Source organism: Lepisma saccharinum, unplaced genomic scaffold (genome assembly GCF_977018435.1).
Source record: "Lepisma saccharinum unplaced genomic scaffold, izLepSacc3.1 HAP1_SCAFFOLD_850, whole genome shotgun sequence".
NCBI lineage: Eukaryota > Metazoa > Arthropoda > Insecta > Zygentoma > Lepismatidae > Lepisma > Lepisma saccharinum.
In genome coordinates this window covers 58,703-74,840 of record NW_028143510.1, presented here as the reverse complement: position 1 = coordinate 74,840, position 16,138 = coordinate 58,703, and the positions used below count along the sequence as shown (strand labels likewise).

The window sequence follows — 16,138 nt, the reverse complement described above, 5'->3', positions numbered from 1 at the left end:
TCAATCTGTTGTAATAAGAAACTTTGAAAATATTTAAGCAAACTCAGAATAAGAACATGACTTGAAAATTCAATCAGTTCTCTAAAATGCCGTGAAAAACTTTCATTTTGCCTTTGCCCTATAAATAATATCAAAAATATCATCACACGCTAAAGGTTTTTGTAAATCAGTACATGAATTTTGACTTGACGAACAGTTCAGTGTCTAGTTAATCTCTCAGTTACATATTTGCCAGTTGGCAGTTAACTAATCCTAACATAACATTTAGAAAAGAAAACTAAGTAAGCCTGTGCTACTATGGAAGAAACATTCTGCTTCAATAACAAGATTATGTTGCAACAGAAGCATATTGTTGCACCCTCTATGATAAAATTCATAATCCTTTCATGTGAGTCCGTTTGTATTCGTCTAATAAATACCTACTGGAATTTGTAGCTTTGCATTATTATTATTATTATAATTTTCGATCATCCCTCGTATATTATAATGATTGTGCCGAACAATGTTGTATTACTATTATTACAGGCGTGTGTCTCTCTCTCACACACACACACGAACACACATTGTTTAGGACAGTAAATACCTATTGGACTGTTCTGATGGTCGAGAACCGAGACCTAACGGAAAAAGCTCCCTCTGGCGTGGGATTCGGAACCGCGACACGTCTCGTATCACCTGCTTCGAAACTGACAGCATTTACTCGGTCCAACCTCCATTCCGCGTGATTGCCATGTTCCCACTGTTGCCAGACCCCAGAGCTCAGATTTTCAGGCTGACCGTACCTTTTGAGGGAGGCTAACACTGCCTGTCACCGCAATGCAGTCTCTACTGGGACTCGGGAAATTCGACACGCTGGACGGGCTACATAGCGCATAGACAAGTCTCTGGTTACAACTATTCCTTTGACAATCTTTATATTATTTATTTCCAGGGGCTAGTGTCGTCGCCGTGTAATCAAGGGATTCTGGATTCGATTCCCGGTAGAGGCAAATAGCAGTTCGGACCCCAGTTCAAACTATAGGTCCAGTCCCCATTAGGTTATCTGTGCATTAAGTGGACTGAAGCACTCAAACGTAATTTTTACGTAATGGAATAAGACTCATAAGGTCTTTGAACGAGTGAAATTTCATAAAGCTGGATTTCGGTTTTGAAAACGTTTTTTTTTTTTTTTTTTTTTGGATTTTCGATCATGAAAACCGTTTTCCGGGTTTCAAGTTTCAATAATTGTTCTTACATTTTCTATCCTCACAACCGTTTTTTGGTTTTGAGGTTTTCAAAGTTGTTTCTCTGTTATTATGAAAACCGATTTTGTGAAAACCGAAAATGCTAAATATTTCCTCAGCACTGGTTTCCTTAGCGCTCAGATTCCGTTGCATACCAAGTATTCAAAGAGTCATATGTATTGCACACTCACACTCAGATATGTACAGGGTGATTCAAAATGAATATACGAATTTCAAACCAGTATGCTGTCGAAACTACTGATCAGTGAACAGCACGGCGCTAGTTTCTAGTTTCAATCCATTGCCGCTAGATCGCTCTTGCAGCGCTGTTTGTCTTGACGATCACACTACTTCAGTCATTTCATTTTCTTAATGAAACTCTTTCTAACCGTTGGATTGGTCGTCAAACAGCTAAAGACTTGGCACTCTTCAGCTGGCCTCCACGGTCACCGGATTTATTTCCCTGTGACATTTTCTTGTGGGGGTACTATAAGGAAACCGTTTATGTGCCACCACTACCAAATGACCTGGAAGAGCTGAAAAATCGGATCACTACTACTGTAGCGTCAGTGACGATGGAAATGCTTGCCCGAGTGTGGAATGAATTTGAGTACCGCTGTGATGTTGTTCGTTCGTGACGTTGGTGGAGGGCATATTGAACATCTTTAGTGTCAAAACTTTCAGAGTTGTACTACTACTACTTCTAATTTTTCTAAAATATACCTGTTTGAAATACGTATATTATTTTTGAATCACCCTGTATTTTCATTTTTTCCTTGCTACTTACTAAAAATTATCAGAATATTTACTTTGGTTATATTGTGGTTCTTGTAATCCCTTGAACATCAGTACCTGACATTGTTGATCTACGTTGAGTGTGTTGGTTGAGTTAATGTTTTAAGTCCACTTAATGCACAGCAAGGCTAATCGGGACTGGACCTACAGTTTAAAACGGGATCGGAACCACTATGTGCCGCCACCGGGAACACGGGACGCCTTGATTACAAGGCGACGACGCTACCACGTTGGGTTTGTATTTACTTATTTAACACCATAACCAATATTCATCTTCACGATTAACCAGAAATATATAGATGAAAGCACCAACATGGCACAACACCTATGCATTGTCTGTAAATCGAACCAAGAACGATTTATGGTCGTGAGTCTAGCCCCAAATGAACTCGTCCACTGAGATCGTCAGAGCCTGAATTGGTTATCGGCTGGTCTAGTGCAACGAACAACCAAGGAAGAGGTATACTTGTCACAAACAACGTCATGAGCCAGAGTAAATTGTGCACATCCCCATTTCAAAAAATTACTATTCAATAAACATAACGCCTTGCAGATAAGCGAATATTCCAGGATCTATCTAATGTCCCATCTTTATTGCTGGTGACTGTACATGTGCATGTATTACGTTCTTCGTACGATAAAAAAGGAAATATACTGATATCTTTAAATCATTACAATTAAGTAGCAAACTTATTCTGTACGAGGGCTGTTCGGAAAGTGTTAAGGACCGGATATAAATAAACACAATATCAGAGTGATTGAGATTTTATTTTTCAATATAATCTTCTCGAAGGTTAATGCACTTCTGCCAATGGCCTTCCAATGCCTTGACACCAGCAGAATATGTGGATTCGTCCAGGTCTGCAAAATAGCCTGTCACTGTGGAGATGACTTCTTCATTTGACTGAAATTTCTTCAGGTTTGGACTGCTCTTTTGTCTCAGGCGTGTAGTGATGAACCTAAGTTTCGTCCATAGTGACGTAACGCCACAGAAACTCATGAGGATTCCTCTGGAAAAGCGCCAAGCATTCAATGGAAGTCACTGCGCGAAAGCGTTTTTTGCTCCGGCGTAAGCAGGCGCAGCACCCATCCCGTCGAAAGTTTCCTCATGCCCAACTCTTCAGTGAGAATGTGTAATTTGTCCACTGAGATGCCCACTTCATGAGCTATCTCCAGCACTTTCAATCTTCGGTCAGCCAGCACCATATCATGGACTTTATCGATTGTTTCTGGTGCGATGGCGGTTGGCGGAAGTCCATTGCAGGGGTCATCTTCAACGCTGCCCCGTCCAAGCTTGAACAGCGTCGTCCACTTGCTAACAGTGGTAAATGATTGGGCAGAGTCTCCCAACACTGTGTCCAATTCGGCTTTGATGGCTGTCGCATTTAATCCCTTCTTCACCAGAAACTTGATGACCACACGAACTTCCTTTTCTTCCATGTTGTCACGTCACTTGCACTTTTGATCCTTCACGTGCCTATGGAAACCAGACTGTTGGAAGAGTGGCGATGACATTTTCCCTGCACGTTCAGAACAGATGTGGCCTTCTAATGCACATGCTATTGTTCCGATTGCAACGCCATCTCTGACCGATTCTTAGAACTTTCCGAAAAACCCTCGTACGGTAATATGTATGTATGTGTGGGCCTCTCCGATGGCGTAATGGTCATGTCATCACCTTGTAATCAAGTGGTCTGGGGTTCGATATTCGGTGGACGCACATAGAGGTTCGGATTGCACGTTAAACTGTAGGTCGAGTCCCGATTAGCCTTATGTGTATAAAGTAAACTTAAATCAAATGCATCTGTGCGTGTGTTTGTGTGTGTGTGTGTGTGTGTGTGTGTACGGAGTGAAAGAGCGAGAGTGGGGGCTATATGTTTACATAGATGTTATAAATGTACAATATGATTGTTTTACCTTCTGTAACTGGAAATGTATCTCTCTTGAAAGCACAAATGCAGGATTTTTCCTTAGGCGCTAAAATTGTAAATGCTGATATTACATAGCTGCGTTCCAGGATAGGAGAAGACGGGGGCAGGACCCAAATAAAATATTTCATAATTGCCTTTTGTAACTTTCGTTTTAAAAGTTGCTCAAAGAATATAAAATATGAAATCGGAATATGTAAAACGGATATGTATTTACCACTTTGTTGCACTTGAAAACTTGATATTCTCAAAACTTCTGAGGGGACTGTAGGCCCAACAACCTCCCCTCCTGCGTACGCCAGTGCTTGGTCAGAAAATATATAAGCATCCTAAGAAAGTTGCATGGGGAGTATGCAGTCTTGCTAATATACACAAAATTTAATCCCTCTCGAAAAAAAGAATGTAATTGCTCTTGTTACAACTTCTTGCATCGCATCTCACATTTATCCCAGGAGATTGGATGATGTTTCCAAACTTACACAGATTCCTGAATGTATCGTTCTCCACATGCCCTACTGAACCGTCAAGCTCAATTCAGACCAAAGACGTAAAAGATCTAGGAGGAAATAGACAAACAGCCATTACTAGAAGGGGAAACACGTGGCGTATCTCTTAGAGCACCCACCACCGGAAGTAAGGTGCTGCCACTGGCCAGCAAGCGGCTTTCGTGATTTGGAAAGGAAATGCGTAAGAGGTCCTGGAGCGGAGAAAATCTTTTTCTCATCCACCCTCGCCGGCTGCTCTGACGTAACGGATGACGTCACTGGCGGGCGATGTTCCGCGATTCTCTCTTTTTCTCTCTCTCTCATCTCAACGGTCTCCTTGGTGATGAGGGGAGCTTGGCAGTGTTGCCATATGAAGGTGCCTTTCAGTTTTGAATGGAAGTTCGGACCCAATTTTAAGCGAAAGGGGAAATTGGGTGTAAAAAATACCAAAATTTCAGAGAAATTTGAAAACATCAGAGTCAATAATAGCATATATAGAGATAAAATTAGGTTTCAGTTTCATATCCATATTTTTTGCTCTCAGTTCTTATTTCCATCTGTTTGAATATAAACATACATGCCTTTTTATAGTTCTGATTTGTTTATTTTTATCTCACTTTTCTACATCTTCAGCTTATAGCGCCGATGATGATGAAATGATGATTTATGAAATGGGTGATGGAATAAACACAATTTCATGCCTAACCAGGGTTTGAACCTGGGGCATATGGTCCTGTAGCGAGGAGACTGATTAGCATGTATGCGATAGATTTGTTTTACATTCTTCATATATACGAACGTGAATGCACGAAAATACTACTATCACCATCACTACTGCTATGGACGACAAAACTCGATAAGTAGAAAAAAATAACAATAACAATTATTATTACCATGGCTATAATTTTTAACAATAATAACTATTATAAATTAATCAACACTTTTATTACGAATTTTCATTATTATTATTATATCTTATGTAAAAAAGTTGAAATTTAATGTTACTATCATGTATTGTTCTACATCTTACATATTTTATCGCTGTAATTCTATAATTTTTCACTAGACTTGTGCTGTATTGGATTGTACTCAGAGCTTAAAATAAACTATTATTAGTATTATTATCTTGGGAGGAGACTTTTGAATTAATATCCAGCACAACTGTTTTTCCGGTATCTTTCTACATTTCATCCGGTTAGCGTACTGAAATCCATAGTAATTATATATTGATATTAACTTTATAACTTTTTCTTGAATTAGGAATGTAAAAGTCAGGGGGATATTTAATTAGTAAAGTTTATGTTATTTGTTCTCTCACACAAAACTCTAATTTTTGGGTTGAGTTGAGTTGGTGTTTTAAGTCCACTTTATGCACAGTAAGGCTAATCGGGACTGGACCTACAGCTTAAAGTGGGATCCGAACCACTTGTGCCTCCACCGAGTATCGAACCCGGGACCCCTTGATTACAAGGCGATGACGCTACCACTGCGCCATGGGGGAGGCCTCTAATTTTTGGAACAGTGGAACCATTTATTCTTCAGACTGAATGGTAAAATATCCTGAGTTCGATACCCACTGGAGTTTCGGTTTCGGATTCTACTTTAAACTGTAGGTCCAGTCCCGATTAGCCTATCAATGCATAAAGTGGACTTAGAACAAATATTTAAAGAAACAATAAACGACCAAACCTAGTTTCTGTACACTCCATATTTTTCAATGTAACGTATTTTTACTATTGTTACTTGAACATAATATCTGTTAGTAACTACAAATACAACAAACATCCTGCTTTTTTGGAACTTGAAATGAACTATGGCAATTTCCTGGGTGGCGGAGGGATCGCCTGACCTGTTCGAATACCCTTTAGGTTTTATAAGTCCTTACCAATACATTGATGGAAATGAAGTAGATGATTGTGGGCTGAAATTGCCAGGACGGAGATTCTAGATATATCCGTCAGGATGTATGGAATGTTTACGGACGAGGTACGAATTCCCCTAGAATATATGAGATAAGGGGTGCTGGTTAAAGATTCTCTCATCCGATTGGCTCCCCCTCTATCATACAGATCCTCACAGAACATGTCCGATATTTTCTGACACGGTGCGAACCGCATGGTAAAAGGGCTCGGTTTAAAACCTTAGGAATGATCTCTCCATGATTGATGTAGCTTTCTGTGGGATCTTTTCGGAGGGCATCAGCATGCATTTTGCTTTAGCTCCCCTCCACCACCCTATTTTTCCTCTTATTTATCTCTTGCGCGGTTGCATAGCCACGTCTCACTTCCATGCGACTACGGCCAGCCAGTGTTGCCACATCTGAGAGCACATTTTCCCTTTGCAAGAGGCAAAATTTTCCCTTCATCTAAATAAATCACACAATAATAATAATGTCTAGTCGTAGTAGTCAAGAGCGTCGGGAGGGGGTTCGAACAGGTCCGGCGTATATATCTAAAATCTCCGTCCTGGCAATTTCAGCCCACAATCATCTACTATATTTCCATCACTGTATTGGTAAGACACACTAAAGTACATTTTGACGTGAAGATTTCGTACTACTTTACTATAGGGGTGACACTTACAAATCATTTATTTCGCACTTTTTTTAAATTGCTAACGTACTATTCTGGAATGCGAACATTTCTTTAGGTGAAATAATGAATTTCTAACGAAAATAATATATATTTCTTACATTTACGAGTACTTACTGTTACTCGTTATTTCGATTCTGTAACACACATTATGGTGATAGCGTACTGGTTCATCGCGCGTTGTGAGTGTGTTTTGTCGATGTATGCAGTGTTGCAACCTTGTTCACCGGAAAATACCTACTTTCGTGCCCAGAATTGAAATTATGCTAATACCACGCAAACCATTAACGTTAGTCTCACAAGCCATTGACGTTAGCCCCACAAACCATTCACGTTAGCCCCACAAACCATTCACGTTAGCCTCACAAACCATTCACGTTAGCCCCACAAACCATTCACGTTAGCCCCACAAACAATTTTCCGTAAGGTTAGGTTAGGTTAGGTTAGGCAAGCATAGTTAAAAAAAATTAAAAATAAATTAAAAATACTCGACACGTCATGTTCTAGTGAAAACACGGCGAGTTAGAAACACTGACTAAGGGGTTTACGTCATCTAACACACGGAACATTGTGCTCTCGTGCAGAAAGCAAATGGCGGCAGCAGAAACAGCGTGTCGGACAGAGATTTTCGCAGAAAACAACATGCATTCGCATTAAAATTGATCAAAACTACATTCACGAACTTCCACAACGCTACAAAAATTATTTGCGAAAGTACTTTCTCCTGTAAAAAGTAAGAAATCCGTCACCCCTATATGAAGTGTTACCGAAGATTTTGACTATGTTTACTTAGGTTTCAATTTCACTGTGCGTCTTTTACACTTCACGATCCATATTTGAGGGCCCACTACCAGAGACAAATGACAGTTATACGTTTACTACTAAGCTTCGAGTGTATACCGCTCGTTTTGCCTGCTCGAGCGTTGTTCGCTCGAGCGGAGATAATCTAGATTCCGTACCCTATCTAGCGTCGCCCGTGCGAACTATTTGCAGCTCGAACGAAATCCTCTCCATGCAGCACTCTAGTAGACATACTTGTATGGCAGAGCTGGTCAATCAGCCGCATTAGTGACAGAGCGTTCTCGTATAATCATGTGGCGATCAGCGGTACTGTAGCGATGTAAGAGTAGCTGAAAGTAGGTGGTTCCATGAAAGTATACAGGCAGGAGGTTCGCACAGCACGAAGCCGCAAGTCCGCCTGTCGACTGGTCTTTCCAATCATTTTAAGTACGTACAACCAATATGCGCGTTGGTGTTGAAAAATTTCACTTGATTTACTTGACATTACGTTTTAATACAGTGAGAATAAATTTGGTTTTGTATGCTATAGAAGGTAATATCAGAATTGTACTCGATATATTAATTGATTGATTAACTTGGTTTATTTTACTTCGCATTTCTGCCACTTTTTGCTACAACCTGCCCCATTATCCAAAATCGGGGTGTCATTTACATCACCTGGATCTGGGAAATCCATCAAAAGTTCATCGTCATAAAATCTTGGAAACGTTGATCCAAGTTCCAGGAAACACAATTTGGTTCTTCGTATTGTACATTAGACAAAATACTTTCACAAACAGATTTACTCACATATGATCCAGTGTCAATTTCAAAATTTACCATGATATTATTCATACTTAAATTGAGTACATACTCAGATGAAGGTGCTAATTTGGTTACAAATCCATTACAATATGAAATGTTTGTCTCAGATAATAAATTGTTTAAATGCTTCCGTCCTTGATCATTAGATGTATTGGAAGAAGTATCATTTCCAAATTCTTTACTTGAAGTAACATCATCTACTGGATGTGTTTTCCTTGGAATTACTTCAATTATACCAACTGCCAAGTCGGTTAGGTCTTCATCCAACTGCACAACTGGATCTTCTGGCATTGTAACATTATTTGATTTGTATGTATAATAAGGTTTCTTCAAATTGACATCATTTCTATCTCTCTGATTCAACAATTTATAGCAAGCTTTTATTTCGTGTCCATATTTTTTTACAATATTTGCATTGTGTTCTAGGTTGATATTCTTTATGAAAAGTTGTAAATTGTTTTTCATAATTGCTAACATTACGTGAATGACCTTGTCCTGGTGTGTTCGAGCTCGTATTTTGAAACCTAGCAGAATTCTAACTTGTAAAGTGCCTTTTGTTGGTATCATGCATCCTAACAGCTGAAACGTTGATTTGCCCTTGCACTTAATTCGTTCTGTGGTCTGTCATCTTCCTTATTGTAAGAACTACTTGGCCTATGATGATAAATGTGATTTACATTAGCCTAATTGTAATATTCCTTCATGTCATGCTCTAATTTTCCCATCTGTTTAGCAATTTTGAAAGCCTTTTAAAATTCCATAATATTTTTAGAAATTATGTGCTTTCTAATTGCTTCTAATTTAATACCACTAATTAGAGAATCAAATAGCAACTGGCAAAAAGTTATCATAACCGCACTGCTCACCTATTTTCCTTAACCGTCTTACAAAATCTTCAATCTGTTCGTCATCTTCTTGTTTACAATTCCGTAGTTTCAGCCTTTGCACAATGTAATTACTAGCAGGACTACAGTTAAGAAATTAATCTTTGTGAAATATCTTCATATGTTTTAACTTCCGGCAGTGCTGGAGCAAACAATTCTCGAAGAACTTCATACGGTTGCGATCCAATTACAGCAATCAATGTAGGAACTTTATGCTCTGGTCCAACGTGCTGAATACGACAATAATTAGCAAATCTTTCCAAATATGCAGAAACAGATCCATTTAGAGGATCGTATTTATCGAAAGGTACTACATAAGCCATTTTACTAGACTTGTAACAAATTTGTAATTAATCAAATTTACCTTCTCGTCCCCACATTGTAAGCTGTCGTGTATGCACACAGGCTAATACGCACGTGTTTTATACATACTTAAACTTGAGATATAAACAGACTACTAATTAACATTTAACAATAGATTTACTGACAGACAGCTTAACAACAATGGACACCTCCATATTTCAACAAAACATAAACAGAAGTCTAACGATATTTCACACCTAACAAACATTTAGCCTAATAATTTCACCTACCCCATCAGTATCAGTTAGTGCAATTATTTGTCTAAGTTAACAAACAAACAGAAACCACCATGATGTGTAATCAAGTTCATATATAGATATATGGACTCGAAACTAGATTAGTACTAGGAAGAATGCAATATATCATTTTGACAGGCCTGTTAGTATGATTAACAATAGGGTTACTATTTCCAATTACGGACACTGTGGTTTAACCAATTCTTGGAAAGCGATTCTAATAAGTAACTCGATTATAGTTGCAGTTGTGTTTCTCTAAAAGTAACTCTGTTAGAGTTACTCTTTGTGAAATGCAAGATAGAACTCATGTAATGTGGTTCATGCAGGAAACGCAAGAGCGCTGTTCTTTTCTCTACTGATTCCTATTTAAAATTAATATTAATTTGGTGCTTGTCCCCACGATGAACGCGGAAATGAAGATAATTTTGCTTCTTGTCTCTGGGTGTGGTACTGTTCTTTGAATGATGTGGTCTGCGAATGCCTAGTGATAAATACATTAACACTACCTTCAAAAAGTACTGTATTGCGCTGAAATATAATTATATACAAGTTCCATCTCTGCATCGAAACGGTAAACGAACTATGCACTGCGCTTGAATTCACCAGCTCATATTTTCCTGTGGTACGCTAACTGGGTTGGAAGATTGGCTTTCTAACGGGTGGAAATGTTCAATACAGTAGGCTCCTGCCATCTATGGGTAAAAAATTTAATCTTGTTCACCGATCGTAATCGATTTTCATTCAATTATAATAAACCACATATATGTTTAAATTCGAAAACATAGAGGCGAGTAAATTCAAAATAAATCCGAAATTATTAGTCGTAACAAATGTCCTAGAAGAAAAAAAAAATATGTTTTTAGTTTAAGAGTAACTGTTATTTTTCATAGCACTCATTACCTGAAATAGTAACTTACTAACTAAAGTCTTACATGAAAAATGTTTATTTATAGTTACTTATTTGAAAACGTAACTAGTTACAGTTACTTATTTCAAAGAGTAAGCAGTTAAAGTTATTTACATGGAAAGTAACTAGTTATAATTACTTACTTGAAAACGTAACTAGGTACAGTTACTTATTTGAAAAAGTAACTAAGTTACAGTTACTTATTTTAAAGAGTAAGTAGTTAAAGTAACTTACATCAAAAAGTATCTAGTTACAGTTACTTATTTGAAAACGTAACTAGTTACAGTTACTTATTTGAAAAAGTAACTAAATTAGAGTTACTGATTTCAAAGAGTAAGCAGTTAAAGTTATTCATGTGAAAAGTATCTTGTTATAGTTGGTTACTTGAAAACGTAACTAGTTACAGTTTCTTCATTCAGAAAATAACTTGTTACAGTTACATCTTTGAAAAAGTAACATATTTAGTTAACTTATATTAAAATGAAACTAGTTACAGTTACTTCTTTGAAAAGTAATATATTTATGTTACTTATTTAAAAGAGTAACTAGTTATGGTTACTTATTTGAAAAGTAAAGAGTTAGCCACTTATTTTGAAAGCAAATATTTACAGTTACTTATTCTAATAATATCTAATAACTGTAATTGACGTTTATAGTTTCCTGTGTGAATATACAATTACTTTAATTCTCAGATTCCAGTTTCATTTTACCTTATCATCAGAGGGTTCTGGGTTCGATTTCTATCGGAGACTCATATATGATTCGGAATCAAATTTAACCCAGTTTAGACTATTAATGTATATCATGCGTTTAGAACAAAATGTTAAGACGTGCTAGTATTATTTGATATTAATTTGCATTTGGGGGAAGTTATTTCATTCAGTTTTTCTACTTCATCATGGGAATAATGACGATAATGAAGAATAATGAATAGGTAAAGTGGATGAGGGAAGACACAATTCTTGAAACATAATTGTAATATGAGTTGGCAACAATGTCTGTCTGCAACACCCGGACCTCAGCCTCTCAAGATCTCCGACGCGTGACCGTTTCTACAGAGAAAAGAAGAACCTCTGAAAGATGATACTTTCTCACCTCTCCCGTCACCTGTTGGAGAGTTAGGATAACATTTTCAGAAATAGATTTTTGTTGGATCTCAAGAGGGTGAAATTGCGCCAAGAAACTCTGAAAACTTGGGAGACAGCTCTTGGTAATGAAAGAATTAAGACTACAACTTTTCCCCTTCCAAGGATGCTGCATGCTAACTTAATAAGGGACCATCTCGCCAGATGCCACTTCATCATATGGCGCAGTCGAAATTTCAATCGCAGAGAGTAGCGTTGAGTTGATCCAGTGTCATAAACGCGTCTCTCTCTCTCTCTCTGTTTTCCCATTTTGAATTTTCAGTGCCTTTCTATATTTTTATCTCTCTTGCTCTTAGTCTTTAAGTTCTGTATGTCCCACTCTTCTCTGTCATCCTCTTTATATCTATGTTTTCCTCTATCGTTTTTCTCTTCTTATCTATCCATCCTTCTGTCTCACATTTTCTCTCCTTCCTCCTTATCAGTCCAGCTCCCTTCTCTGTCTCTTTTTCTCTCTCTCTCTCTTTAACTTCTAATGCTTATTAATCTTTGCTTTTTCCTTATTTTCAAATATATTTTCCTGTTTTCTTGAATTTTCAACTGTTTCTACTTCTCGCTCTCTCACTCTTTTTCACTCTCTTGCGCTTTCTCTTTAAGATTCTGTCTCACTCCTTTCTCTGTCACTCTCTTTAATTATTTCCTTTTTCAATCTCTTTCATTTTTCTGTGCCACACTTCCTATCCTTTCTTCATTATTTGTCTTGCTCTCTACTCTGTCTCTTCACTTTGAGTTGCTTCTCTCTCATGATCTTTTTTCATTGTATTTCCTTTCCTTCTCTTACCTTTCTCTCTTCCTATTCTCTTGAATTCTTAGTCTCTTTCTATCTCACGCTCTCTGTTTCTCTCTTTCACTTTCTTTTTCTAATAGTAGTATTTTGATATTTTAAACCAACCAGGCACACCTTCCAGTACGTTTCTATTTTTTATTCTTTTTTCTGTCATTCTCTTTGTATCTACAGTATGTCTTTCCCTTATCCCAAATCAGTTTTTCTCTCTATCTATCTTGCACTCTTACTATCTTACATTTCCTACACTTTTATCTTAATCTGTCTCGCTCTCTTTGTCTCTTTCATTTGCTTCTCTTTCTCTTTCCTTCTCCTTTCGTATTTTTCTATCTCTCTTCCTTTTTCTTGAATTTTCAGCCTCTTTCTCTTCTTCATTCTCTTACTCTTTCAGTTTCTTCCTTTCTCTGTCACTCTCTTATATCTATCTTGCTTAACTTTCAATCTGTTTTTTCACTATATCTTTTAATCTTACTGTCTCACGTTTTTTTATCATTTCCTCTTAATGTGTCTAGATCTCTTCTCTATCCATTTCATTTGCTTTTTAGTCTATAGTTTTCTATCACTTTGCCTTTTATCACTAATTTTAAGTTGTTTCTACTTCTCACTCGCATCTCTCTTTTTCACTCTCTTCGTCTTACACTTTGAGTTTCTACGGCTCATTCTCTTCTCTGTCACTTTTTTATATCTATTCATTCCCTTTATCTTTAATGTGCCATTCTCTCAATCTATATGTCACGATTACTGTCTCACATTTTATTCTTCTCTTATTCTGCCTTGCTCTCTTCTCTGCTCCTTCCCTTCCGTTTGTTCCTCCCTCTCACTGTATATTATAATCTCTTTCTCTCCGTGTGTGCCACAGGTAGGGTGCACGATCTGAATGCAAAGGATTTTCCGCGCTGCTCTTACTTGCGTCTCTTCGCTAGCGGGTAAGAGATAAGAGAACGTATGTAAATGTTATTGACCCATAAAAGAAGATGAGGCGGGTGTTATCTGATGCACTGCGACAACATACATACTGTTACCGCATCCAGGACTGGTAGATTCAGTCAGTACCTTCAAACAAATCCTAAACTTGGACAAACAATTACCAAGATATTCTCAAATCCTACTGGTTTTGTTTGCATACGTTACACTGTGTTGCTCCTAAAACCAATTCCTTGCGCCCTAAATTTCCTCTGAGAACAAAACTACATCTCCTTCACCACCTTTCTAGGGTTCAGATAAAGCTGAAAAAAGCCGCCCATTCTTTCGTGTAAACTACTTATATCTCTGCAACTTCCAGGGCTACAAAGATGAAATTTTGTGAGTCGATAGACCTATCAAGTCTAAAACTATAAGTTATATGAGTGGCTCTGTCTGTTTGACAGCATGTCTGCAGAGCTAACATTTTGTTAACTGCAAGACCTCGTAAATATGAGTTTGACAAGACATAATTATTTCTATTGGTCCTATGGGGAGAACAGGGATTTCTTCCACCTGCTCAAGCGACGCCGACCAAGCGCCGTACAAAGTGGTATCTGGAGGACACTCTGGAGGGTAAAGGCTCCCAGGGGCGTGTTGTTGATCACATCACCCCAACCTTCGGTCGTGATCAAGAAAGTGTGGCGCCCTAACTACGCACACCTCTACACACCTTCATGGAGTGGTGCAAAGCACAGGGGAACACTTTACCTTTTTAATTTCTCTTATCTGTTTAAGAGTATAAAATAACTCTTCAAGATACAAACATGAAATTTAGTGGATTGATCGTTATCAATCGATACGTCTTGATTACTCAGAAACTGCCATGGGCAGAAATGTGAAATTTGGTAAACCGATAGACCAGACTACCGCAGCAATCTCGACCATTTGTGGTGGTGATGTGATAAGCAGCATGCTCCGGCTGCCTTTATCCTCTCCACACAGAAAACTAAATGCATCGTATCGATTGATGCAACAAAGTGTGTTTTATGGCATCTGCGAAGAATCAGATCCACATTTGATGCATTTTTGTACATCGTAAAAAAGAAACATCAAAGTGCATCATATGATGCAAGTGAGGATTTCTTTCAGTGCACTTTAATGCATCAGTTGATGCGTTTTGATGAACATTCCTGCATATTTTTCGATGTTGCACTTAAATGCTTTGTCTGAGCTACAGACTTAAGCATTTGTTTGTTTCAAATGATGCATGTACTTTTCTGTGTACAGAGTGGAGACTGAGTGAGCCCCAGACTTAAGCAGGGGCATGCATGCATGGGGAGAATCCGCCTGAAATCACCGGACTTAATCCGGACAGGCAAAAGGGAAAAAAAAGCCGAATGCAAGGTTTTAAATGTGGCTGTACGCATATGTACGTATTGCTTTACATTTTTCTGTACTGTATAGTGTATTTAAACCTATTCCCCTTAAATACACCATAATATACGTGTTTTGTTGCTATAAACGGAGATTTAATGTATTTTCTACTGTTCTTTTAGGTTATTTCAGGACTTCCGTTAAACAGGTCAACTTATCCCCCCATTAGTTCGGATTAACGAGGTTTTACTGTATATATCAAATATATTTTACTGTCAGACCCAAAGATAAATCGCTATCTCAAGATGTATTCTGTTCCTTTATGTACAAAAGGACTTTTACGCCTGAATCTTTTTTGCCAAATAAAATAAGAAAAATTAAAGTGCTTCCCTGTGCTTTACACCACGCCATGACGGCGTATAGGAGATGTAGAGTTAGGGCACCACACTTTCTTGATCATGGCCGAAGATGATGATATGACGCCCCTCGCCGCCTTTAGCCCCCAGAGCTTTCAGGTACCCACTTTATACAACGCTGGGTGGGTGCCGGAGCCGCTTGAACAGGTGGGAAATAATCCCGGTTCTCCCAGGCCAGCGATCGAACCCGGGTCTCTCACATGGTAGTCAAAGGCCATATAATTATATTCATTTCTTTTCCGAAGCCATTATTTAGTGGAATAATATCACACAGACTTTTTATCCAAACTACACTCACTCTCAACTCTATGTATACTACATGCAAAACTATTTACATGTAAAGAGTGACTAAAAAAAAACACAGCAAGAAACTACAACGCATTTCTTTTGGGAGGGGGGGGGGCAGCTGCAAAATTATCTACAAAGATTTTGCAAACTTTCTTGCAATGGAGAGAATAGTTAGATCACTCAACCTCTCGTTACCAATTCTGTTACGAAGGTA

General features: G+C 38.0%; 1 protein-coding gene across 1 annotated transcript; it reads right to left on the bottom strand.

The window, feature by feature from the left end:
• Positions 1-3,047: 3,047 nt before the first annotated feature.
• On the bottom strand, positions 3,048-3,458 carry LOC145983350 (protein GVQW3-like). Its single transcript, XM_083116489.1, has one exon. The coding sequence runs from the start codon at positions 3,456-3,458 to the stop codon at positions 3,048-3,050; it is 411 nt and encodes a 136-aa protein (XP_082972615.1).
• Positions 3,459-16,138: the final 12,680 nt, after the last annotated feature.